Raw genomic sequence first — 27,250 nt, 5'->3', positions numbered from 1 at the left:
AGTTAATTAATCCAGGGATTTAATCTGACTGCCAGATTGGTGTAGAGAAGTGAATTTTTCCTCAATGATGTAAATTGGCCTATACCGCATGTTTTTTTTTTTTTTTGCCTTCCCCTGGATCAACGCTGCGGAATAGCTGCAGTGCACAAGAAATAGGCTGAACTGGATGGACGCTTGTCTTTTTTCGGCCTTATAAACTATGTAACTATCACCAGAGAGGAGGAGAAATCACCAGCTGAGAAGGTATAGTGTGCGTTACATCAAGGAGAAAAGGGTAACATAAGTGATAGAGGCGCACACGGCTCCGCTCTCTACACGTCGTACACACACGACTCCGCTCCGTACACGTCATACACACGTGGATCCGCTCTGTACACCTCGTATGCACGCGGCTCCGCTCCGTACACCTTGTACGCACGCGGCTCCGCTCAGTACACCTATTACGCACGCGGCTCCGCTCCGTACACCTCGTACACACGCAGCTCTGCTCTGTAGGCCTCGTACGCACGCGACTCCGCTCTGTGCAACTCGTACGCACGCGACTGCACTCCGTACACGTCGTTCGCATGTGGCTCCGTACACCTTGTACGCATGCGACTCTGCTCCGTACACCTCGTACACACGCGGCTCTGCTCCGTACACCTCGTACGCACGCGGCTCTGCTCCGTACACCTATTACGCACGCGGCTCCGCTCCGTACACCTCGAACACGCGCGGCTCCGCTCCGTACACCTCGAACACGCGCGGCTCCGCTCCGTACACCTCGAACACGCGCGGCTCCGCTCCGTACACCTCGAACACGCGCTGCTCCGCTCCGTACACCTCGAACACGCGCTGCTCCGCTCCGTACACCTCGAACACGCGCTGCTCCGCTCCGTACACCTCGAACACGCGCTGCTCCGCTCCGTACACCTCGAACACACGCGGCTCCGCTCCGTACACCTCGTACACGCGCGGCTCCGCTCCGTACACCTAGTACACACGCGGCTCCGCTCCGAACACCTCGTACACCCGGCTCCGCTTCGTACACCTCGAACACGCGCGGCTCCGCTCCGTACACCTCGTACACGCGCTGCTCCGCTCCGTACACCTCGTACACGCGCTGCTCCGCTCCGTATACCTCGAACACGTGCGGCTCCGCTCCGTACACCTCGTACATGCGCGGCTCCGCTCCGTACACCTAGTACACGCGCGGCTCCGCTCCGAACACCTCGTACACGCGGCTCCGCTCCATACACCTCGTACACACGAGGCTCCGCTCCGTACACCTCGTACACGCGCGGCTCCGCTCCGTACGCCTCATACACGCGCGGCTCCGCTCCGTACGCCTCATACACGCGCGGCTCCGCACCCTTAGTAAACGCGCGGTTCCGCTCCGTACACTTCGTACGTGCGCGCGGCTCCGCTCCGTACGCCTCGTACAAGCGCGACTCCGCTCCGTACACTTCGTAAACGCGCGGCTCCGCTCCATACACCTCGTACACACGCGGCTCCGCTCCGTACACCTCGTACACACGCGGCTCTGCTCCGTACACCTCGTACACACGCGGCTCTGCTCCGTACACCTCGTACACACGCGGCTCCGCTCCGTACACCTCGTACACGCGCGGCTCTGCTACATCCACACTGTAAACCCCTCCTGACCCCACACATAACCTTCACCTCATCCAGCACCATGACAACCAGCACAGCAGAGTACTGCATCCACTGAGGCCCCTGATCATGTGACCCCTGACTCCTCCCCTCCTGTGACCTCATCACAGGTCCTGTGGGCACAGAACAGCCATATATGTGGTGGCGGCTCTGCAGGTGGAGGTATGTGGAGACCCCATTACTGGGCGCAGGGGGCATTAACCCCTCCATTCCCGGAGATAGTGCCCCCTTCCCCCAGTTCTGCCATGTGTATATGTACAGTAATATAGCGCTGGATGTGCTCATGTATACAGGGGGCAGTAACCCCTCCATTCCCGGAGATAGTGCCCCCTCCCCCCAGTTCTGCCATGTGTATATGTACAGTAATATAACGCTGGATGTGCTCATGTATACAGGGGGCATTAACCCCTCCATTCCCGGAGATAGTGCCCCCTTCCCCCAGTTCTGCCATGTGTATATGTACAGTAATATAACGCTGGATGTGCTCATGTATACAGGGGACATTAACCCCTCTATTCCCGGAGATAGTGCCCCCTCCCCCAGTTCTGCCATGTCTATATACAGTTAGGTCCATATATATTTGGACAGAGACAACATTTTTCTAATTTTGGTTCTAGACATTACCACAATGAATTTTAAACAAAACAATTCAGATGCAGTTGAAGTTCAGACTTTCAGCTTTCATTTGAGGGTATCCACATTAAAATTGGATGAAGGGTTTAGGAGTTTCAGCTCCTTAACATGAGCCACCCTATTTTAAAGGGACCAAAAGTAATTGGACAATTGACTCCAAGGCTATTTCATGGACAGGTGTGGGCAATCCCTTCGTTATGTCATTCTCAATTAAGCAGATAAAAGGCCTGGAGATGATTTGAGGTGTGGTGCTTGCATTTGGAAGGTTTTGCTGTGAAGTAAACATGCGGTCAAAGGAGCTCTCCATGCAGGTGAAACAAGCCATCCTTAAGCTGCAAAAACAGAAAAAACCCATCCGAGAAATTTCTACAATATTAGGAGTGGCAAAATCTACATTTTGGTACATCCTGAGAAAGAAAGAAAGCACTGGTGAACTCATCAATGCAAAAAGACTTGGGCGCCCACGGAAGACAACAGTGGTGGATGATCGCAGAATAATCTCCATGGTGAAGAGAAACCCCTTCACAACAGCCAACAAAGTGAACAACACTCTCCAGGAGGTAGGCGTATCAATATCCAAATCTACCATAAAGAGAAGACTGCATGAAAGTAAATACAGAGGGTTCACTGCACGGCGCAAGCCACTCATAAGCATCAAGAATAAAAAGGCTAGACTGGACTTTGCTAACAAACATCTAAAAAAGCCAGCACAGTTCTGGAAGAACATTCTTTGGACAGATGAAACCAAGATCAACCTCTACCAGAATGATGGAAAGAGAAAAGTATGGCGGAGGTGTGGTACAGCTCATGATCCAAAGCATACCACATCATCTGTAAAACACGGCGGAGGCAGTGTGATGGCTTGGGCATGCATGGCTGCCAGTGGCACTGGGTCACTAGTGTTTGATGATGTTACACAGGACAGAAGCAGCCAAATGAATTCTGATGTATTCAGAGCCATGCTGTGTGCTCAGATCCAGCCAAATGCAGCCAAACTGATTGGTCATCATTTCATACTACAGATGGACAATGACCCAAAACATAAAGCCAAAGCAACCCAGGAGTTTATTAAAGCACAGAAGTGGAATATTCTTGAATGGTCAAGTCAGTCACCTGATCTCAACCCAATTGAGCATGCATTTCACTTGTTAAAGACTAAACTTCAGACAGTCCCACAAACAAACAGCAACTGAAAACCACCGCAGTGAAGGCCTGGCAGAACATCAAAAAGGAGGAAACACAGCGTCTGGTGATGTCCATGAGTTCAAGACTTCAGGCAGTCATTGCCAACAAAGGGTTTTCAACCAAGTACTAGAAATGAACATTTTATTTACAATTATTTAATCTGTCCAATTACTTTTGGTCCCTTTAAAAACAGGGTGGCAAATGTTAAGGAGCTGAAACTCCTAAACCCTTCATCCAATTTTAATGTGGATACCCTCAAATGAAAGCTGAAAGTCTGAACTTCAACTGCATCTGAATTGTTTTGTTTAACTGGTTCCCGACCGCCCACTGTAGATAAACGTCGACGCTTGCCGGGCTCTGTGCAGTGCCGACGTTTAAAAACGGTGGGTGGTCTCGCAGTGCTCAGGACCCCCAGGGTCCTGCAAGCACTGCGATTCCGGTGCAGAGCGTTAGCTCTGACAGGGTACATCATCGGGACCTGATTAGATCAGGTCCCAGTGATGTTAACCCTTTGCTGTCTTCTATATGCTGTGATCTATAGTGATCGCGGCATATAGGAGACAGCAGGAAGAGAGGGGGTCGTCTTACTTACCTCCGAAGACCTCCGTTTTGTTTGAGGACCTGGGGTTGCTATGGCAGCTGGAGGTCACATGACCGCCTCCAGCTCTGCCATATATGGTGTCCTTCCTGTCTGACTTCAGCCTGTATGTAGCTGAAGTCAGACAGGAGACTCTGACTGAAACAGTCAGTGAAGATCTCATATAATGTAATATATGTGTATTACATTACATGAGATCAGTGATCAGAAAAATAAAAATTAATGTCCCATACAGGGACTAAGTAAAAATGTAAAAAAAAAGTTTTTAAACTATTAAGAAAAAAAATCACAAAATAAATAAAAATAAATAAATAAAATATTAAACCAATAAATCCGTAAATTATTACAAAACCAAAAAAAGTACACATATTTGGTATCGCCGCGTCCGAAACAACCCGAGCTATAAAACTGTCACACTAATTAACTCCTTCTGTGCACACCGTAATAAAAATAAATAAAAAACGGAGCAAAAAAATATGCTTTTTCATCATATCGCCAAACAAAAAGTGGAAAAAAATGCGATCAAAAAGCAGAATAGAAATAAAAATGGTACCACTGAAAACGTCATCTTGTTCCGCAAAAAAAAGCCGCCATACAGCTCCATCAGCCAAAAAATAAAAAAGTTATAGCGCTCCGAATAAAGCAATGCAAAAAAAATATTTTTTTTTCTATAAAATTGTTTTATTGTGTAAAAAGCGCCAAAACATAAAAAAAATACAGTAAGTGTAGTATCGCTGTAAACGTACTGACCCGAAGAATAACGCTGCCTGATCACTTTTACCACACGCAGAACGGCATAAAAAAAACCTCAAAAAACAATTCCTGAAGTGTTTGTTTTTGTTAACTTTACCTCCCAAAAAACGGAATAGAAAGCGATCAAAAAATGTCACGTGCCCAAAAATGGTTCCAATAAAAATTTCAACTCGTCCCGCAAAAAACAAGCCATCACATGACTCTATCGGCCGAAATATGGAAAAATTATAGCTCTCAAAATATGGTGATGCAAAAACTAGATTTTGCAAAAAAAGCGTATTTTAGTGTGTGACAGCTGTCAGTCATAAAACCCGATATAAATCTGGTATCTCTGTAATCGCACCGACCCGAAGAATAAAGTAATCTAATCAGTTATATCACACTAGGAACGGCATAAAAAATAAATAAAACAAATATTATTCACCTGCTACTGATTTGTTTATTATGTCTCCCAAAGATCCCAGTAAGACTCTGCTCACATTTATCCTGTGCTCTGCGCTGAGCACTTACACCAGAGTTTCCATGTAAATCTCTGAAATACGTGATTCAGCCAGAACCCATGATGGAAGATTCCCTGTAATGAGGCAGATATAGGCCACTGTGGATGCCGTCTAGCCTGGGATCCCACGGTGTCATTTGTTTTAGGCGTGCATAAAAGTGCGGTTGGCCACAGTTTTGTGCACTTCTGAAAAAAAGGACACCACTAAACAGAGGCCAGACGGAGTCCAGAGTAACTCTGCTGCCTCATTACAGTGAATGGATCCTGCAGGGGTTTCATCTGAATTACATCACTTGGAAAATTAGATGGAAACCCCGATGTAAGTGCTCAGCCTAGAGCGCCGGATAAATGTTACGTAAAATGTTCCCAATAAAAGCTTCAACTCAGTCCTCAAAAAAAGCTAGTCCCCACTCAGGTCCATCATCTGTTAAAAATATAAGGGACTTCCAAGTTACTGGTAGCAGAAAGGCTCTGGAAAAGCAAAATGGTCCTTGCCCCCCAAAAGAAATTCAGAAAATTTTGTGCTCCCAAATCCAAATGCCTATTCTACAATAATTTGTTCTCCAATTGTCAAATAGCGCTCCTTCCTACTCAAATCTCACCGTATGGCTAAGTGGTACGATACAGCCACATATGGGGTATTGACACTTTTAGAAGAAATTGTGTGACACATTTCGGCACCATTTTTACCCATTGCCCTGTGTGAAAATGTAAAATCTGAGGGTAAAACATTTTTTTGTGGTAAAAATATAATTATGCTTTTTTCACTGCCCAATGGTATAAATTTAAAAATTAAAAAATGCTCACTACTTCCCTAGATGAATTCCTTGAGAGGTGTAGTTTACAAAATGGGGTCACTTGTGGGGGTTTCTGCTGTTTTGGCATGTCAGCGACTCTTCAAATGTGACATGGTGTCTGCTGCCTATCCCAGCCAACATAGCGCTTCTTTCTCTTCCGAACCCTGCCGTACACCAAAGCAGTGGTTTTCCCCCACATATGGGGTATCGGCGTACTCAGGAGAAATTGTACAACAAATTTCATGGTGCAATTTATCCTGTTACCCTTATGATAATGCAAAATTAGGGAATGAAAAACATTTTTTATGGGAAAAATGTGAAAATTTTATTTTTACGGCTCAATATTATAAACTTCTGTGAAGCAGCTGGGGGTGCAAGGTGCTCACCACACATCTAGATAAGTTCCCTAAGGGGTGTAGTTTCCAAAATGGTGGCACTTGTGGGGGGTTTCCACTGTTTAGGCACATTAGGGGCTCCCCAAATGTGACATGGCGTCCGCTAATTATTCAAACAAATTTTACATTCAAAAAGTCAAATGGCGCTCCTTCCCTTTCAAATCCTGCCATGTGCCCAAACAGTAATTTGCCTCCACATATGGGGTATCGGCGTGTTCAGGAGAAATTGCACAACAAATTTCATGGTGCAATTTATCCTGTTACCCTTATGATAATACAAAATTAGGGAATGAAAAACATTTTTTGAGGGAAAAATGTGAAAATTTTATTTTTACGGCTCAATATTATAAACTTCTGTGAAGCAGCTGGGGGTGCAAGGTGCTCACCACACATCTAGATAAGTTCCCTAAGGGGTCTAGTTTCCAAAATGGTGGCACTTGTGGGGGGTTTCCACTGTTTAGGCACATTAGGGGCTCCCCAAATGTGACATGGCGTCCGCTAATTATTCAAACAAATTTTACATTCAAAAAGTCAAATGGCGCTCCTTCCCTTTCAAACCCTGCCATGTGCCCAAACAGTAATTTGCCTCCACATATGGGGTATCGGCGTGTTCAGGAGAAATTGCATAACAAATTTTATGGTGCAATTTATCCTATTACCCTTATGATAATGCAAAATTAAGGGATGAAAAACGGTTTTGTGGGAAAAATGTGAAAATTTTATTTTTACAGCTCAATATTATAAACTTCTGTGAAGCACCTTGGGGTTCAAGGTGCTCACCACACATCTAGATAAGTTCCCTAAGGGGTCTAGTTTCCAAAATGGTGTCACTTGTGGGGGGTTTCCACTGTTTAGGCACATCAGGAGCTCTCCAAACGCAACATGGCGTCCGCTAATTATTCAGACAAATTTTACATTCAAAAAGTCTAATGGCGCTCCTTCCCTTCCGAACCCTGCCGTGCGGCCAAACAGTGGTTTTCCCTCACATATGGGCTATCAGCACGCTCAAGAGAAATTGCACAAAAAAATTTGGGGTCCATTTTTTCATGTTACCCCTGTGAAAATAAAAAAATTGGGTCTAAAGTAACATTTTTGTGAAAAAAGTTAAATGTTAATTTTTTTCTTCCACATTCCAAAAATTCCTGTGAAGCACCTGAAGGGTTAATAAAGTTCTTGAATGTGGTTTTGAGCACCTTGAGGGGTGCAGTTTTTAGAATGGTGTCACTTTTGGGTATTTTCTGTCATAAAGACCCCTCAAAGTGACTTCAAATATGATGTGGTCCCTAAAAAAATGTTTTTGTAAATTTTGTTGGAAAAATGAGAAATCGCTGGTCAACTTTTAACCCTTATAGCTCCCTAACAAAAAAAAATTTGGGTTCCAAAATTGTGCTGATGTAAAGTAGACATGTGGGAAATGTTATTTATTAACTATTTTGTGTGACATATCTCTCTGATTTAAGGGCATGAAAACTCAAAGTTTGAAAATTGCAAAATTTTCAAAATTTTCGCCAAATTTCCGATTTTTTCACAAATAAACGCAAGTGATATCGAAGAAATTTTACCACTATCATGAAGTACAATATGTCACGAAAAAACAATCTCAGAATCAGGGGAATACGTTGAAGCGTTCCAGGGTAATTACTTCATAAACTGGCAGTGGTCAGAATTGAAAAAATTGGCCTGGTCACGAAGGCAAAAACAGGCTCTGGCGCGAAGTGGTTAAAATTCATTGTGCTAATGTCTAGAACCAAAATTAGAAAAATGTTGTCTCTGTCCAAATATATATGGACCTAACTGTATGTACAGTAATATAATGCTAGATGTGATCATGTATACAGGGGACATTAACCCCTCCATTACTAGAGATAGCGCTCCCTTCCCCCAGTTCTGCCATGTGTATATGTACAGTAATATAACACTGGATGTACTCATGTATACAGGGGACATTAACCCCTCCATTACCAGAGATAGCGCCCCCTTCCCCCAGTTCTGCCATGTGTATATGTACAGTAATATAAAGCTGGATGTGCTCATGTATACAGGGGACATTAACCCCTCCATTACCGGAGATATTGTCCCCCTTCCCCCAGTTCTACCATCTGTATATGTACAGTAATATAGCGCTGGATGTGCTCATGTATACAGGGGACATTAACCCCTCCATTCCCGGAGATAGTGTCCCCCTTCCCCCAGTTCTGCCATGTGTATATGTACAGTAATATAACGCTGGATGTGCTCATGTACAGCACAGACCAAAAGTTTGGACACACCTTCTCATTTAAAGATTTTTCTGTATTTTCATGACTATGAAAATTGTACATTCACACTGAAGGCATCAAAACTACGAATTATCACATGTGGAATTATATACTTAACAAAAAAGTGTGAAACAACTGAAAATATGTCTTATATTCTAGGTTCTTCAAAGTAGCCACCTTTTGCTTTGATGACTGCTTTGCACACTCTTGGCATTCTCTGGATGAGCTTCAAGAGGTAGTCACTGGAAATGGTCTTCCAACAATCTTGAAGGAGTTCCCAGAGATGCTTAGCACTTGTTGGCCCTTTTGCCTTCACTTTGCGGTCCAGCTCACCCCAAACATCTCGATTGGGTTCAGGTCTGGTGACTGTGGAGGCCAGGTCATCTGGCGTAGCACCCCATCACTCTCCGTCTTGGTCAAATAGCCCTTACACAGCCTGGAGGTGTGTTTGGGGTCATTGTCCTGTTGAAAAATAAATGATGGTCCAACTAAACGCAAACCCGATGGAATAGCATGCCGCTGCAAGATGCTGTGGTTGCCATGCTGGTTCAGTATGCCTTCAATTTTGAATAAATCCCCAATAGTGTCACCAGCAAAGCACCCCCACACCATCACACCTCCTCCTCCATGCTTCACGGTGGGAACGAGGCATGTAGAGTCCATCCGTTCACCTTTTCTGCGTCGCACAAAGACATGGTGGTTGGAACCAAAGATCTCAAATTTGGACTCATCAGACCAAAGCACAGATTTCCACTGGTCTAATTTCCATTCCTTGTGTTCTTTAGCCCAAACAAGTCTCTTCTGCTTGTTGCCTGTCCTTAGCAGTGGTTTCCGAGCAGCTATTTTACCATGAAGGCCTGCTGCACAAAGTCTCCTTTTAACAGTTGTTGAAGAGATGTGTCTGCTGCTAGAACTCTGTGTGGCATTGACCTGGTCTCTAATCCGAGCTGCTGTTAACCTGCGATTTTTGAGGCTGGTGACTCGGAACAACTTATCCTCAGAAGCAGAGGTGCCTCTTGGTCTTCCTTTCCTGGGGCGGTTCTCATGTGAGCCAGTTTCTTTGTAGCGCTTGATGGTTTTGCAACTGCACTTGGGGACACTTTCAAAGTTTTCCCAATTTTTCGGACTGACTGACCTTCATTTCTTAAAGTAATGATGGCCACTCGTTTTTCTTTACTTAGCTGCTTTTTTCTTGCCATAATACAAATTGTAACAGTCTATTCAGTAGGACTATCAGCTGTGTATCCACCAGACTTCTGGACAACACAACTGATGGTCCCAACCCTATTTATAAGGCAAGAAATCCCACTTATTAAACCTGACAGGGCACACCTGTGAAGTGAAAACCATTTCCGGTGACTACCTCTTGAAGCTCATGAAGAGAATGCCAAGAGTGTGCAAAGCAGTCAGCAAAGCAAAAGGTGACTACTTTGAAGAACCTAGAATATGACATATTTTCAGTTGTTTCACACTTTTTTGTTAAGTATATAATTCCACATGTGTTAATTCATAGTTTTTATGCCTTCAGTGTGAACGTACAATATTCATAGTCATGAAAATACAGAAAAATCTTTAAATGAGAAGGTGTGTCCAAACTTTTGGTCTATACGGTACATGCTGTTTAATAATTCGTTCAAAGATATTTCCTGGTATAGAAGTAAGGCTCACTGTCCTGTAATTTCCTGGCTCCGTCTTCTTTCCTTATTTGAATACTGGCACAGCATTTGCCCTTCTCCAATCTTCTGGGACTTCTGTTCTCCAGGAATTTTTAAAGATTCTGGCTAGTGGTTCTGCAATTTCCTCTATCTCATTCAGTACCCTAGGATGTAATTCATCTGGCTAGGAGATTTAAATTAATTTAAATTAGCTAAGTGTTCCCTCACCATCTCTCTGTTTATATATTGTGTGGATTCTTTTTTTTTTTTTTTTTTTAAAAAACCCTTGTTTTTATTGAAAATAAAGTTTTCATACATTAATAAATGCGAATGTGGATTAAAATATACATGACAAGGTTGTTATAAGATGGTAAATAGCAGAATATTCATTCCAAGCATAGTTGCATCAAGTCAAAAAACAAACCAAGAACAAGGAGGGGGAGTGGTGGAGAAGGGGAGAAAAGAGAATGCCCAAAACAGGTACTTTCCTTACATATAGATCACCCAATAGGTGTATATAACCTTATACTTTCTTTGAAAGTTGTGCGGGACCCATCGACACTAAGATAGACCCCTGACACCTAGATGTGTCTCCACACTGCGGCTCTATCAAACACACTTCTACACAGGCGATTCCCCCAATAGTAGCTGCTCTTGATACCACGCTGTTGGTTGGAAGCAAATTCTAATATTATCTTGGGTGTGTTGTGGAAGAAAAGAGATGAAACTTTCCCAAGTTTCAAAGATGGACTGTACCTTTTCCTCCCTGTATAAGGAGGCCTCAGCCCAATCCATGTAAAGCAGGAATGACAGTTTGTCTAAAAAGATCTTAGATGAAGGAGCTTGGTTGTGGATCCACATCTGTAGGATTGCCTTAACACTGGCTGCCGCCACCATATGCAGCAGTTTATGGACCCCCGGAGAGCATGTGCATTTATCTGGCTCTAGGTATCTAGAGATGGCCCATAGAGGCTCATCAGGAGCAAAGTTTGTTAGGTGTGTGGTGGTGAATTGTTGTATTCTGGTCCAGAAGGGCTGAATGATTGGGCATGTCCACAGGCAATGGAATAGATTGGCCTCAGCGGAGTGGCACTTAAAGCACTCAGAAGTTGTGTACAGCCCCATTGTATGACCCTTCTGGGGGGTTAAATAAGATCTATGACATGTTTTCAATCTCATTTCAAGGAAGCGGGCTGAAGGGAGAAATTTGTAGGCTTGGTCCAGGGCTTTCAAAGTTGTGCTGTATGATAAGGCGGAATCATCGATCTGCCATTTTGTTACTGAAAGTTGAGATTACTCATAGTCTAGGGCGATATGGATGAATGTATAATTAGAGGCTATTTGACCAGATGTTGTATTAGGTTTAGTGAACCATCTAGGCAGGTATGGATCCCACTCTCACTCAGGAAAATGAGTTATCTTTGTCACATAACTCTTAGCCTGTAGGTATTGGAACGGGGGGAATGTAATGGTAGGGTATTTAGATTGTATTTCCTCTATTAAATACATACGGCGCTCCCCTAAGTGAATCAGATGTTTAATGGATGTTATACGCTGAGAGTGCCACTGATAAAAGACAGGATGGGCATACCCATGTTGGAAATGGGGGTTACCAATGAGTGGGAGAAGGAGAGATATTTGAGGGGGGAGATGAAACTGTTGACGTATTTTCTGCCATGCTTTCCATGTAGACTCCAGAAGAGGGTTCGTCTTCACCTCAGCCAGCAATTCAATATAAGAGAGGTGCAGGAGGGCAGCGAGAGCCAGTCCTGGTGTGAGACAGCACTCCAGACCATACTGGACATGGCAGGAGGTCCCCCCCAGCCACCACCACCCGAAATAGGGATGCTAAATTATAGTGTCAAATATCAGGGAAGTTTATCCCTCCGTTTCTCTTCAGCTGTTGGGAGTAATTTATAGGCAATACGGGGCTTCTTTCCTTCCTAGATAAATGAGCGGTATAAATAGTTAATCCTTTTCTCTTCTTTGGGAGTTAAGTAAATTGGTAGAGTGTGAAAAAGATAGAGAAGAGGTGGGAATTCTGTCATTTTAATTAAGTTGGCTCTACCTAGATGTGATAGGTTAAAATCTTTCCATTTAGCTAAAGTGGATTCTAGGTTGTTGAGGTATAGATTGATGTTAGTTTTATACAATTTAGCTGGATGTCTCGTCACTTGCACTCCCAGGTATTTTAGTGATCTAGTAGTCCAATGACATGGGAACCCCGATGTCCACGACGGTTTGAAGGGACCGCTTAGCATCATCACTTCTGTTTTGTCCCAGTTAATATTATAGCCCGATAGGCCTCCCAAGTCCTCTAGCTCTCATACAAGAGAGTGTAGAACTTGTTTGGGGTTAGTTATTACCAGGAGGATATCATCTGCGAATGCGGCAACCTTAAGCTCCCGAACACAAGTCCCCTAAAGGTAGGGGTCTGCACTAAATGACACAGTAAGGGGTCAATAGAAAGATTAAATAGAAGGGGTGATAGAGGGCATCCCTGTTTGACTCCTCGGAATAGGTCTATGGTTGGTGCACTGCATCCATTGACCGCCACACAGGTACTTGAATTTATATGAAGTATATTAAGTATATTATATATTAAGTATATTGCAGAAACCTCAGGCCAAAGTTCCCCCTTCCCAAAAATTTCATACAAAAAAAGCCATGCCACTTTGTCAAAGGCCTTTTCGGCATCTAGACTCATCAGCATTGCATGTGGTCTCGATGTGTCTTGGGCCAAGACCGTAGCAGCGACCACCATGCGTATGTTTGCCACACTACTCCGCCCCTGAGTAAAGCTTGTTTGAGCCTCACACAGAAGACCCAGCAGTAGCAGTTGTAGACGGCTTGCTAAGATCTTTGCCAAGAGTTTGTAGACATGGTTGAGGAGTGAGATTGGGCGGTATGATTGTGGTAGTAATGGGTCTCTATTAGGTTTAGGGATAACTATGGTGCATGAGTCAGTAAATCGATTGATGGGGACCCCCTGAAGGAAAGCTGTGTTGAAAAGGTTAGTCAGAATAGGTATTAAGTCAGGGGATAGAATCTTGTAATATTCAGCAGAGAAGCTATCAGGGCCCAGGGTCTTACCGCTGGATGCTTCTGCTATAGCTGGTCTCACTTCATCTTCTGTTATCTCTGAGTCCAGTGTCACTTGTTGTTCAGTGGTCAGGGATGGGATATTAATTAGGTTTAAGAAGGAGTTAATCGTTGGGAGGTTAGAGGGGGAGGCTCTGTAGAGAACTTCATAATAATCACTAAAAATTTGCGTGATGTCATCCCGGTCAGTCGTCTGCAAACCTGTTAGGGGGTTTTGTAGTTTGAGAATTGGTTTGTAGGGTTGTTTGCATTTAGTTAAAGTGGCTAATAATTTACCCGTCCTATTTCCCCAACGATAAAATTTATTTCGAGTCAGTTGGATTTGCCAATGAGATTGGGAGTGTACGAAGGAATCTAGTGGATGCTTGGCCATAGAGTAAGCTTGCTGTGTGTCAGAGGATGGGGTCAAAACGAACGCCGTTTGAGACTGAAGTAGGGAGTCATATTTCTTTCTGTGTGTTTTCCTCCTACATGATAGATAACTGATAATATGGCCTCTCATAACAGCCTTAGAAGTGTCCCAGAGCAGAGGGGTATTATCAGTATGAATTATTTTGTCATCTAGGAAATTATTCCACTGTGATTTAAGAAAGGTTTTGAAATTATCTGATTCTGCCATGTAGGATGGGAACCTCCAATGTCTTGTCTGTGGGCTTGGCTCTGCTAGAGTTAGGAACAGTGAGATGGGAGCATGGTCTGAGATCAGTATTGGGTGAATACTGGATTCATAGTGTTGGATAAATAATTGTGAGGAAATGAGGAAGAAATCAATCCAGGAGGAGTGGTGAGTGAGGGAGTGACGTGTACTCTCTAACTGTGGAGTCTATCACTCTCCATGGGTCACAGAGTGAGAGCTGTTCCATGTAGGAGGGATGTGGTGGCTGCTGAGGTCTACGGGGAGGGTGAGGAGCGGTCTTGGGTGGGACATTGTACTGTATTAAAATCTCCCACTATATGGCTACCAGGTCCAAGTCCTAGAAGAATCTGGAGAATCGATGTGTAGAAGATATGTTGGTCATGGCTAGGAGCATAGAGATTGCCCAAAAAATATATTTTCCCAGCTATTTCTACTTTCAGAATCAGGTATCTGCCATGGCTATCACTAATAGATTCCTGAATAGAGCATGGCAGCCCCTTCTTGATAAGAATGGCTACTCCACGTGATGATGAAGTATGCAAAGCAGTGAAGCATTCTCTATCCAGGGAGCTGGCAATTTACTAGGCTTGTCAGCCCTTCAGTGTGTCTCTTGTAGGAAAGGCACATCTGGTGAGAATCGCTTTAGGTGATTCAAGACCTTTCTACATTTTAGAGGGATGTTAAGGCCCGCCACATTCTATGATAAGAACCGCAAGTGTGGTGAGGTGTAGGTGGTTTCAGGGTCTGGTGTTTGAGAAGTACTCATCCTGGATCTCAGGGCAGGGTCTGAGCAGTATGCAGCAGTAGGGTATGTTCATCCCCCTTGGTCCCAGCGAGTCGCAGGAACGAACAGGAAGTAAAAGTGTCATCAATGGTGGGTTCTGCATATATTAGTACCTTAGTTAAGAAGGGGGAAAGCATAGGAGGGTAAAGACAGTAAAAAACTACAGAAGCAACAATGTGTTCAACATTACAAATCAGTGATAGCAGCTCGTCGGAAACACACCATACAAGCCATGCCATCACTGAGAAAAACATTCCATTACGGAAACCACAGTCTTCCTGCAATAAAAGATAGGATGGATAACAGGTCTATAGATCATCCCACTGCGACATCTCCAGCACGTCGAAATCTCTCCGCCCCCATAGGGTCTTCGTAGATAGTTACACAATGACCATCTTGGATTTTGAGTTTAGCTGAGTAGAGCAGTTGGAACCTTATGTTTTTTTCAAACAGTAGACAACAGGTGGGTCCAAATGCCCTGCGCTTTTGAGCTGCGGCATTGGAGAAGTCCTGGAAAATTAGAATTTTTGAGTCATGGATAATCAATTCACGTTGTCGTCTGTATGATCTCATGACCTTTTCTTTCACAGCCCAGTTGAGGTATTTTGCTGTGACTGGGCGAGGTCCACTGCCTCGGTTAGGCCTTGGGGGACCTAGTCTGTGAGCTCGTTCTATGATTATTGGGTCTTTGTCAAGATCCATCTGAAGGGCAGCAGGGAGGTCCCTAGTAAGGTATTCCATAAGATGTTCACCGCCCACCGACTCCGGGATGCCCAGAAAATACAGATTGTTGTGGCGATCCCTGTTCTCCAAGTCTTCCAGCTTATTGAGCATTTCTCGCTCTGCAGTCTGACTCTGTTGGAGAGAGGCCTTAGTTCTGTGGTCTCCGTTTCATTGGCTTGGATTCTGTTTTCCAGCTCTGTGACCTTTTGGGAGTTGGTGGTGATTAGGGCCATAGCTGTGGCAAGAGAGGCATGGAGGGTGTCCTCTTGAGCCACCAATGCTGCTTGTGTAGTGTCTTGCACAGAGGGTACAGGGCAGCTCAATAGCGGAGAGAGCTGTGGTGGAGAAAAACTATTATCCATCTGTAATTCAGGAGGAGAACTTAGTTTTGGGGAAGTGTGCTGGCCACGAGGGTTCTTAGCAGGTTGTTTAGGTGGTTTCGGAGCAGGTTTACCTTTGTGCATTGTAGATGACGACTGTGTGTTGAGCGGCAAAAGCACTTGTAAGGTGATGGGATTCTCTGATTGGGTTTTTATTAAGTATTTGTCCATTACAACTCCCCGATAATAGGGAGATATAGCAGATCAGCGTGCAGCAGATGGGGTTAGCAGATTGCCAGGTTGTTTGTCACAGTGGGGCAGGGAGCAGGAAGACTATCATACTAGCCTGATGAAGAGACCTGAGTAGTCTCGAAAGCTTTCAATTTGTTACCATCTTTTCAGTTAGCCATTAAAAGGTATCAACCACTGAGGACTCTCAAATTCTAAATATTTTTCTCTTTTAGAGTGTAATTTTTGAGATATCCACTAGATGTCGCCCAGAGACAGAGTAGTATCTGGTTAGCAAATTTGTGCACCTTCATTGCTTTTATTTTTAATAGCAGTCCACTGTATGGTAGATTAAGCCTTGTTCTGCAGGGAAGGAGGGGAGAGAAAGAGTCCTGCATTTGAAAAGTCAGATAGGTTTTACTCCCAGTTAGGGAGGCTGGCATTGTCTTTCTATTAATAAGTGTTCAGGCTCTTGTAACACTCCCTCCTCTCCAAAATGGTGGTTTGGCGCCAAATCAGATTCTAGAAGTGCCATGTTTATTGTGCCCAGAAAGTCTTTCAATCATCCTCTGCCCGGGTTCAGAGCGAGGAGAGGATAATGCGACAGGGAGGAAGGGAGAGAAAGAGGAGGAGGGGAGGTGAGGCAGGTGACCCCCTGACCGTACGCTGCAGTAGCTGTTCACAGCTCTGGTGTCATGTAGTGTCTTCTTTTTATTTTCTGTTTATTATTTTTCTGTTAACAGGAGCTCCAACTCTTGTACCCTTCCCTCCTCTCTTATGCTGCAATCTGGCACCAAGAACGGGAAAGACAAAGTCCAGAAGCAACCTCTCATAGTCTACCCAAAAAGTCAATCAGCACCCTTTACTTGGGGTCAGGGCAAGGAGAAGATGATGTGTCGCAAAGAGATAGAGAAATAAAGCAGGAGACCTCTGGTCGCGCGTTGCTGAGACCACTCACACCTCCGGTATTATGGTGTTGCGCTGTAGGATAGTAAGATGGCCGCGGCCAGATCTCTCAGCCTAAGCGTCACTCCCCAGGGGGAGAGCGTACTTACGGCAGTTTCGCTGTCAGCGCCGTTCTTGTGGGCAAGGTGCATGGGGTCCTCTTTAAAGGAGTCCGGTCAGGCCCCAGCCTCACAGTCCAGCACCCGGTCGGCGCACCGCGGGATTCGGGGGGAAAGCCCAGACCTGGATCCTCTTCTCCATCGGGTCTCTTGCCGGCCGTGCCGTCGCACTCAGGCACAAGGTACAGTGCATTATGAAGTATTTGGCCCCCTTGAACTTTTCTACCTTTTGCCACATTTCTGGCTTCAAACATAAAGATATAAAATTATATTTTTGGGGGGAAGAATCAACAACAAGTGGGACACAATCGTGGATATTTTAAACTTTTTTAACAAATTTAAAACTGAAAAGTGGGGCGTGCAATATTATTCGGCCTCTTTACTTTCAGTGCAGCAAACTCACTCCAGAAGTTCAGTGAGGATCTCTGAATGATCCAATGTTGTCCTAAATGACTGGTAATGATAAGTAGAATCCACCTGTGTGTAATCAAGTCTCCGTATAAATGCACCTGCTCTGTGATAGTCTCAGGGTTCTGTTTCAAGTGCAGAGAGCATCATGAAGACCAAGGAACACACCAGGCAGGTCCGAAATACTGTTGTGGCGAAGTTTAAAGCCGGATTTGGATGCAAAAATATTTCCCAAGTTTTAAACATCTCAATGAGCTGTGCAAGCGATCATATTGAAATGGAAGGAGTATCAGACCACTGCAAATCTACCAAGACCCGGCCGTCCCTCTAAACTTTCATCTCGAACAAGGAGAAGACTGATCAGAGATGCAGCCAAAAGGTCCATGATCACTGGATGAACTGCAGAGATCTACAGCTGAGGACGGAGAGTCTGTCCATAGGACAACAATCAGTCGTACATTGCACAAATCTGACCTTTATGGAAGAGTGGCAAGAAGAAAGCCATTTCTCAAAGATATCCATAAAAAGTCTTGTTTGAAGTTTGCCACAAGCCACCTGGGAGACACACCAAACGTGGAATAGGGTGCTCTGGTCAGATGAAACCAAAATCGAACTTTTTGGCCACAATGCAAAACGATTTGTTTGGCGTAAACGCAACACAGCTCATCACCCTCAAAACACCATCCACACTGTCAAACATGGTGGTGGCAGCATCATGGTTTGGGCCTGCCTTTCTTCAGCAGGGACAGGGAAGATGGTTAAAATTGATGGGAAGATGGACGGAACCAAATGCAGGATCATTCTGGAAGAAAACCTGTTGGAGTCTGCAAAAGACCTGAGACTGGGACGGAGATTTATCTTCCAACAAGACAATGATCCCAAACATAAAGCAAAATCTACAATGGAATGGTTTAAAAATAAACGTATCCAGGTGTTAGAATGGCCAAGTCAACGTCCAGACCTGAATCCAATCGAGAATCTGTGGAAAGAGCAGAAAACTGCTGTTCACAAACGCCTTCCATCCAACCTCAATGAGCTCGAGCTGTTTTGCAAGGAAGAATGGGCAAGAATTTCCGCATCTCGATGTGCAAAACTGATAGAGACATACCCCAAGCGACTTGCAGCTGTAATCGCAGCAAAAGGTGGCACTACAAAGTATTAACTCAAGGGGGCCGAATAATATTGCACGCCCCACTTTTCAGTTTTTAATTTGTTAAAAAAGTTTAAAATATTCAATAAATTTCGTTCCACTTCACGATTGTGTCCCACTTCTTGTTGATTCTTCCCAAAAAAATTAGAATTTTATATCTTTATGTTTGAAGCCAGAAATGTGGCAAAAGGTAGAAAAGTTCAAGGGGGCCAAATACTTTCACAATGCACTGTAAGTCTCCGCTGGCAGAGAGGCAACCAAAGCCACTCTGGGAGGACCGCAGCTGCAGACCAGCCGCCGCGTGCTCCAGACCAGACCCGTACCTCCCGCACCGCAGTCCCTCCACGTGCCTAGCCGGCACCAGGGGGATGACACGTGGGGCTCTCCTCTTCTCTGCAGGGGCCTCACTCCAGAGTCCGGATCCTGTCGTCAGAGGGGTAAGATGACTTCGTCCAGAAGGGAGGGCGGAAGACTACACAGAGGGCCGCAGGAATGACCGCAGTGGTGAGAATATTGTAGGCCTCAGACCTGAGCTCTGCCGTAGTTGGGGACATTTGGCTCAAATAGGGTTCAAATGAAAGCTGAAGATTTGGATAAGAGCAGGGTAAAATGGGGGATATGGATGGCGAAAAATCAGCCAGAATATTTAGGATTAAGACGGCTAAGGTCAGTGTGGATTATTTTATTCCTTCGATAGCAGTGCACAGTGAAGATCAGTTGATGTTATATTTTTTTTCTAAGAGAACACAGAAGCAAAATAGGAATTTAAAAGTTCGGCCTTCTCAGCATCATTTTTGACCGCTTCACCCTTTTCATGAGGACATTTATCCTGGAGGAGGAGATTGTGGAGCAGAATATGGGAGAAAACACAAGAGCACTTTACATTATAGGATCGGATTGTGGATGTTATACCGTGATAGAAATTTATGAGGAAAAAGTCAGGGCCACGTTAGTACTGAGATGTTCATGAACAGCTGTGTGAAAATGAAAGCTGCACTGTGATTGGCTTTTATGAGCAACAAAAATAGCCGTACATCGCGAGCCGTACAAGAGACCGGACGCATCGCTGAGGATACCGGGGGCCATCGGAAGGTAAGTATAATCTTTATTTTTTATTTTAAATTCTTTTTTTTTTACAGGTACTATGGTACCTTTGTCTGGAGGAGACTCTCCTCTTCTCCAGACCCGGGTACCATCCGCACATTGAATCGCTTAATATCTGCATGTGCAGATGTAGTCGTGTGGATATTCAGCAATTCAGTGCAAGTCAATGGCAGCAATTACGCTGCGTGTCCGCAAAATTAATGGACATGCTGCATATTTTTCCGCAATGATAATCCGCAGCAGAAATTTCCGCAGCATGTGCACAGCACATGCGGATTATCATTGGGGACCATGGGGCACGTATTACCAAGCGTTTTTTAAGCGTTTTCGCTGCAGAAATTCCACAGAAAGAACGCTTGAAAAACGCATAGTGGGCACACAGCCTGAAGGTTGCTGCCAATTAGCTACACATTAAACTACTCACGTTTCCCCTTATTATCTCCAGTAATTGTATTATTACATGGGATCTTTATGCTGTTACATTAGTTCATCTTCTCCCCATTCAGGTCCCTACAATATCAGATCCTCTCAGTGGAGACCTTCTATATAAAAGAATTTTCCTGGTTGGTCCATCAAGGATGGTTAAGGACAGGGACAAGATGGCGGAGAGGATATTACACCTCACCCTAGAGATCCTGTTCCGGCTAACTGGAGAGGTGAGAGATTCTGATGACGTCACATTACATCATTCTTATCTATGGGAATAACAGATGGAGAGAACTGGAGAGGTGAGGACTCTGGAAATGTCTGTAGTCAGATTTATTAATGTGTCTCTCCATAACCAGGATTACACAGTAGTGAAGAAGACCTCTAGTGAGCGCTGTCAGGACCCTATGTCTGAGGAAGGCAGAAGAACCCTGAGCCCAATGATGGGGTCTCCAACTCACTCCCTGATACATGAAGACATCAATGACCAGAAGATCCTAGAACTCACCTACAAGATGATTGAGCTGCTGACTGGAGAGGTGACACTGCTGGGAATGCTGGGACTTTATAAAGTAACACTATGAAGGGATCGGGGGATGACGGTATCATTGTATTTGTCAGGTTCCTGTAAGGTGTCAGGATGTCACCGTCCATTTCTCCATGGAGGAGTGGGAGTATTTCAAAGGACACAAAGATCTATACCAGGACATCATGATGGAGGTTCCCCAGCCCCCCACATCACCAGGTAATAGACAGGACTAAATACACACGGCCTATAATTATCTGTATGTAAAGAATTAATTCAGCCCCTGTATTTCCTCCAGTTTTATCCAGTAAGAGGACAACACCAGAGAGATGTCCCCGTCCTCTTGTTCCACAGGACTATAAAAATGAAAATCCCAATGTTCCTCAGGATCATCAGGTAGATGGAGAGAAGGTGTCATGAGATCTCCCCTATGATGTGTAGACGGCTGTGAAGGTCTTGTGTTCAGTATTATTTTATCCACCAGTATTATATGTTTTATATTTGTGTAATGAGAACGGTGGAGATGGCAGGATTAGAGCTGATCATAGATGTGACTTCTCCATCTGTCTGTGACTTTTACAATATTTGTTTCAGGATAAAGATCTGCCCCATATTAATACTACAGAGACATATGTGAGGGGTGATGAGTGGTGTAAAGAGGAGATTCCTACATATGACTACCCAGGTGAGTAATAACCTCAAATGCAAAGAAGTCACTGATTCTTCTCAGTCACTGTCTGTAGTATTGTTTTGCTGATTTTTTTACACTCCGTCATCTTTCAGATTTTAGTTGTATATTTTTCTTCATCAACCAAACTACTAATAAAATATGGATGTAAAAACAATACAATTATAGCAGATTACACATTTGTGCATTTATAATATGGACATGATTTAATCCTATGTGATGGAAGTTCATTAATTCATAATCTCTTGTCCCAATTTTAGAATTTAGAAAGCTTTAACGCCTAATAGGCTTGTATCACTTTACAACTGTGTGATAAGAAAATACAGAACATGATGGCTTATACTCAAATAACAAAACAGATGATTTGGAAAATTAAAGACTGGTGCTGTAAGTGTCATAAATGTTGTTCTCCAGGAACTGGTAGGAAAAGAATGAAATGTTAAGCTCGAGCCAATAAGAAATTGTACATTGGTTTCAATGAATTTCTGTTTGTTGAGACTCCTTGTAACGGTCTTCTCTGACTTTATGGTTCAGTAAACATCCATTGTGATCACTTAGCCATATCAGTCACTTCACTTCATCTTCTGTCCTCTCAGTAGTTCAGTTGGTTAAGTTCTGTTGAGGTAGTGATCAACCGTTATAGATTTTCAATTGTGCCCTCGCCTATTATGGTCTGAGCCAAGGTAGCCTGGGTTCACATTTATTAGAGTAATAACCCAACTGAGCTTTTCTTGACCTCCTTATTGACTACATCTTGGAGAGTTTGAGGAACCTGCAGCCTCAGCTCTCCTACAGAAGATCAGGGGGTTTCTACTATTGGTCGGTTTCCCATCGAGTTTCATCCCCCTCGCTTCAGGATTGAAATGGAACAATGAGGTTTTGATGGTGACCTTTTCTGGATGATTATTCATGATATTAATGACTAATTTGAGATTTTTTTTCAGCCCTCAATGACTTGATCTCCATTTATGAGAGATGTACTAATAGAATGATCACACTCTTTGGTTCCCCATATAAATCCTACAACTCCAACCTCGAATAACCACCGCACTGCTTTTCAGTAAAAGACTATATTACTGCGTCACACAGTTTTGTTGCTCAAAGAGGGAACTCACCAGTTGATTCAAGAACTAGGTCCACTGTTTGTCAAATTCTTTATTTACTTTGTGAAATCTAGAAACTTTAGGGGTATGTTCACACTGATTTTTTTCAGGCGTTTTTGGGGCAAAAACTCTCCGAAAACCATGAGTTTTTACTAGAGAGTTGGAGACTTTCTGCTCAAAAAACTCAGTGTGAACATGGCCTAAGATCTAGGTAAAAGATTAGAGATCACCTTCCATTCCCAGATGATACACTCATGGTTCTTGTTACTTACAAATACTGTATATTGACACTAAAGCTGAGGAAAAACTTTTTGAATTTTCCGTAGTCAAATGACCCAGTATTGTTCTCACTTCAATGCCGAGCGACATGAACAGAAAAGAAGGCTTTATAGGATAACACTTTTCTAATAGAAATTTTGTGCTAAAAATGACCTGGCTGTAGGATACCAGCTATACCAAATGTGTATAGTATTTTTTCATTATTTAAGTGGGGAAAGAAATACAGAAATTCATAGAAAAATATTTAGATTTGAGAGTCCTCAGTGGTTGATACCTTTTAATGGCTAACTGAAAAGATGGTAACAGGTTGCAAGCTTTCGAGACTACTCAGGCCTCTTAATCAGGCTTGTATAACCGAAAATCTGAAGAGTCACATATTTATACACAAGAAAAAAGAATAGATCTACCTGTAGCCAAGCATTTCTGTTCCCCTGATGACAGCATCAAAGACATGAAATTACTGGTATTAAAAGGTAGAGTCTCGAAATATAAGCTAATGGTGACCTTTGACACCTTCAGAGCAGGAATGAATGTATCGCATGGATTTATGTCATTCTACATCAACTAAGGAATGTGCCCATCAGACTTGTGAGGTCATCACAACACTGCACCAAACAATAAAACTTTCACAGTCCTTATCTATGAACTGCTAAAATATTTACAGCCAGAAATGTTTATCTCTCCCATAGTAATAGCTCTGCTTTTCATCACCTGTCTCATCTATTGCATTATTTCTGTGCTATATTGTGTATAAATATGTGACTCTTCAGATTTTGGGTTATGCTAGCCTGATGAAGAGGCCTGAGTAGTCTCGAAAGCTTGCAACCTGTTACGTTTTAATGGCTAACTGAAAAGATGGTATCAGCCACTGAGGACTCTCAAATATATATATTTTTTTTTTCCCTGTACAGAAATTCATAAAAATGGAAAAAAATGTTTTTAGTGTCACCATGTTCAGACACTGTAATATTTTCTTTTTTCAGGCAATGGAGGCTGTATATGGGCTTGTTTGATTGTTACGTATTGCAGAATTGCGATTCTGACATTTAAATTTATTTTTTCTGTTTATAATGTTTCCCCGATGAGCTTAATTAATTCTAGATTTTGATAGATCAGTTTTTATTAATGTGGAGATATCAAATATACGTGTGTGTGTGTGTGTGTGTATATGTATATATATAAATGTATTAATTTTTTTTAATGGTAGGAGAGGAAGGGTGATTCAAATTTGCAGGATCAAGGACCCTAAGCGGACTAAAAAGTAAAGTTAAAGTATTTGTTTTGAAACATATATATAAAAAAATATTTTGTATGTGTATACACACACACATCTATTATTTTTGTATATATTTTTTAAAAAAACATTTGCTTTAACTTTTACTTTTTAGTCTCCTAAGGATGCTACCTCCTGACTGCCGAGCAACACCACCATCATCTGCAGTGAAAGATGCAAGCTCAGCTACTGAGCCCACATCAAAGACAGGGACCCAACATTGAATGTACCTGTATGCCGGGAAGGGAAAAAAGGAAATACTGGAGATTTGTTCTTGTAAAGTTAAACAAAAGTTTTATTAGGTAATGTGATGACACTGTTCAGGACCATACTGATCCTTTTTGTCAGGTCAAAATACCGGATCCTAGGGCACTTCAGGAACCTCTATGTGTTTCTTCTATTAACAGGCTGCCCAACCAAAAGAGTCACAGAGTCACATCAGTCACCAATAAAGTTCCAGTTTGTTTTCTAAAGAGAATTTGTCATATTGAGATTTTCATTTTGGTTAAGCATCATTCCAGTCAACCAGTGCATCTCGAGTTAACCTAGCTCGGACAACACTCCTTATCCATAAACCAGTCATCTAACCTAAACTAGTCAGTTGTAGTCTTCCTATGCATTAAATATTCAACAATGATATAACCATCCCAGAGGTATTCTCATCAAGAGAATGCCAAGAGTGTGCAAAGCAGTCATCAAAGCCAAAGGTGGCTACTTTGAAGAACCTAGAATATAAGACATATTTTCAGTTGTTTCACACTTTTTTGTTAAGTATATAATTCCACATGTGGTAATTCATAGTTTTGATGCCTTCAGTGTGAATGTACAATTTTCATAGTCATGAAAATACAGAAAAATCTTTAAATGAGAAGGTGTGTCCAAACTTTTGGTTTGTACTGTATGTGGGAACATTTTAATCCACTGACACTGGGTTGTGAACTTCAGAAACACACATTTGAGATGTGATCCACCTCCTTTACAATTGCCAAAGTGTTTGTGTGCTCCAGAGCTTAATATTTCCACAAATAAAATATATGGCTCAAGTGGGAAGTCTTGCAATTTGTGTGGAAATTTTCTACATAAAAATGTTATAATATGGCAAAATAATGTTAAGGTTCTATTTTATAAAAAAAAAAAATAAAATCAATGTTATTCTTGGCAGATGAGTATACCAGGAGCTCAGAGGGATATCCTATATTTTCTGATTTTAATGAAGATGATCATTGCATCACAGGAGTTACATACGAAGAACATGTCTTCATCTCAGATATACCCTCAGCCATTCACAGCAAAGACCTACCACCTGATCCTTTTAAACAAGTCCTATCTTATGATCCTAAAAGACACAAAAGGGATATTGAATATCAAAAAGCTCACACAGTGAAGAAGCGATATTCATGTTCCGATTGTGGCAAATGTTTTAACCAGAAATCAAACCTTGCTACACATCAGAGGATTCACACAGGGGAAAAGCCATTTTTATGTTCAGAATGTGGGAAATGCTATAGCATTAAATCAGCTCTTGTTATACATCAGAGAATTCACACCGGGGAGAAACCATTTTCATGTTCAGAATGTGAAAAAAGTTTTCATCAAAAATCAGATCTTGTTAGACATGAGAGAACTCACACAGGGGAGAAGCCATATTCGTGTGCAGTATGTGGAAGATGTTACAGTGTTAAATCAAATCTTGTTAAACATGAGAGAAACCACATAGCAAAGGAGCCAATGCCATTTTTGGAACGTGGGAAAAAATATACCATTGAATCAAATACAATTACACATCAGAGCATTCACAAAGGGTTGAAGCCATTTTCATGTTCGGAATGTAGAAAATGTTTTAACCATAAATCAGATCTTGTTAGACATCAGAGAATTCATACAGGAGTTCTGCCATTTTCATGTTCACAATGTGGGAAAAGGTTTAACCAGAAATCAGATCTTGTTAGACATCAGAGGAGTCACACAGGGGCAAAGCCATATCCATGTTCAGAGTGTGGAAAATGTTTTAAGCAGAAATACAATCTTATTACACATCAGCGAACTCACACAGGGGAGAAGCCATTCTCATGTTCAGAATGTGGGAAACGTTTTAAGATTAAATCAGCTCTTCTTATACACCAGAGAATTCACACAGGGGAAAAACCTTTTTCATGTACAGAGTGTGGAAATTGTTTTAATCAAAAAGCAGATCTTGTTAGACATGAGAGAAGTCACACAGGGGAGAAACCATTTTCATGCTCAAAATGTGGGAAATGTTATAGTGTTAAGGCAAATCTTATTGCACATCAAAGAATTCACACAGCGGCCAGGTCATTTTTACGTGCAGAGTGTGGTAAACATTATAGCATTAAATCAAATATCAGACAAGAGAGCATTCACACAGAGGATAAACCATTTTCATGCTCAAAATGTGGGAAACATTATAGCGCTAAATCATATCTAGTTACACATCAGAGAATTCACACAGGGGAGAAGCCATTTTCATGTTTAGAATGTGGAAATTGTTTTAAACAAAAATCAGATCTTGTAAGACATCAGAGAACTCACACAGGGGAGAAGACATTTTCATGTTCAGAATGTGGGAAATTATTTCACCAGAAATATAATCTTGTTACGCATCAGAGAAGTCACACAGGGGAGAAACCATTTTCATGTCCGGGATGTGGGAAATCTTTTACTCGGAAAGCAAATCTTGTTGCTCATCAAAAAAACTCACATAGCGAAGAAGCCAAACTCATGCCCAGAATACTGGAAATTTTTGAGCCACGGGAAACATCTTCTGAACTATCGAAGAACTCACCAGAAAATTAGCCATTTTCTTTAAGAAAAAAACATCTTTTTTGATCGATCTGATCAGAGACTCATAAAAAGCATGTACATAAAGTATTGCTTAGGCTGGTGTTGGTGCAATATTAAAACATTTTTTTTTATGTATTGTTCTTTAGGCCTATTTTTTCCTTCTCGGGAACAAAAAGACAGAGGGTGGTAGTAGTAATTAAGTTAGGT

At 42.7% G+C, this 27,250-nt stretch overlaps 1 protein-coding gene across 1 annotated transcript; it reads left to right on the top strand.

The window, feature by feature from the left end:
* The first annotated feature begins 1,733 nt into the window (after positions 1–1,733).
* Positions 1,734–27,250, top strand: LOC141270631 (uncharacterized). Its single transcript, XM_073680705.1, has 7 exons — positions 1,734–1,815; positions 20,453–20,602; positions 20,732–20,911; positions 20,994–21,117; positions 21,197–21,294; positions 21,493–21,583; positions 25,404–27,250. The coding sequence occupies exons 2-7, from the start codon at positions 20,525–20,527 to the stop codon at positions 27,053–27,055; spliced, it is 2,223 nt and encodes a 740-aa protein (XP_073536806.1). The 5' UTR covers positions 1,734–1,815; positions 20,453–20,524; the 3' UTR covers positions 27,056–27,250.

Source organism: Phyllobates terribilis, unplaced genomic scaffold, assembly GCF_046119375.1.
Source record: "Phyllobates terribilis strain yellow unplaced genomic scaffold, ASM4611937v1 Scaffold_5__5_contigs__length_657084704, whole genome shotgun sequence".
Lineage (NCBI taxonomy): Eukaryota > Metazoa > Chordata > Amphibia > Anura > Dendrobatidae > Phyllobates > Phyllobates terribilis.
Note: the sequence above shows the minus strand (reverse complement) of the source record. Positions and strands in the feature narration are given on the sequence as shown.

Coding starts and splice junctions, on each gene's coding strand:
- LOC141270631 (XM_073680705.1), top strand. CDS start 20,525: ATGGTTAAGGACAGGGACAAGATGGCGGAGAGGATATTACACCTCACC. Junction 20,912..20,993: donor TTGAGCTGCTGACTGGAGAG/GTGACACTGCTG, acceptor TGTATTTGTCAG/GTTCCTGTAAGGTGTCAGGA. Junction 21,118..21,196: donor CCAGCCCCCCACATCACCAG/GTAATAGACAGG, acceptor TATTTCCTCCAG/TTTTATCCAGTAAGAGGACA.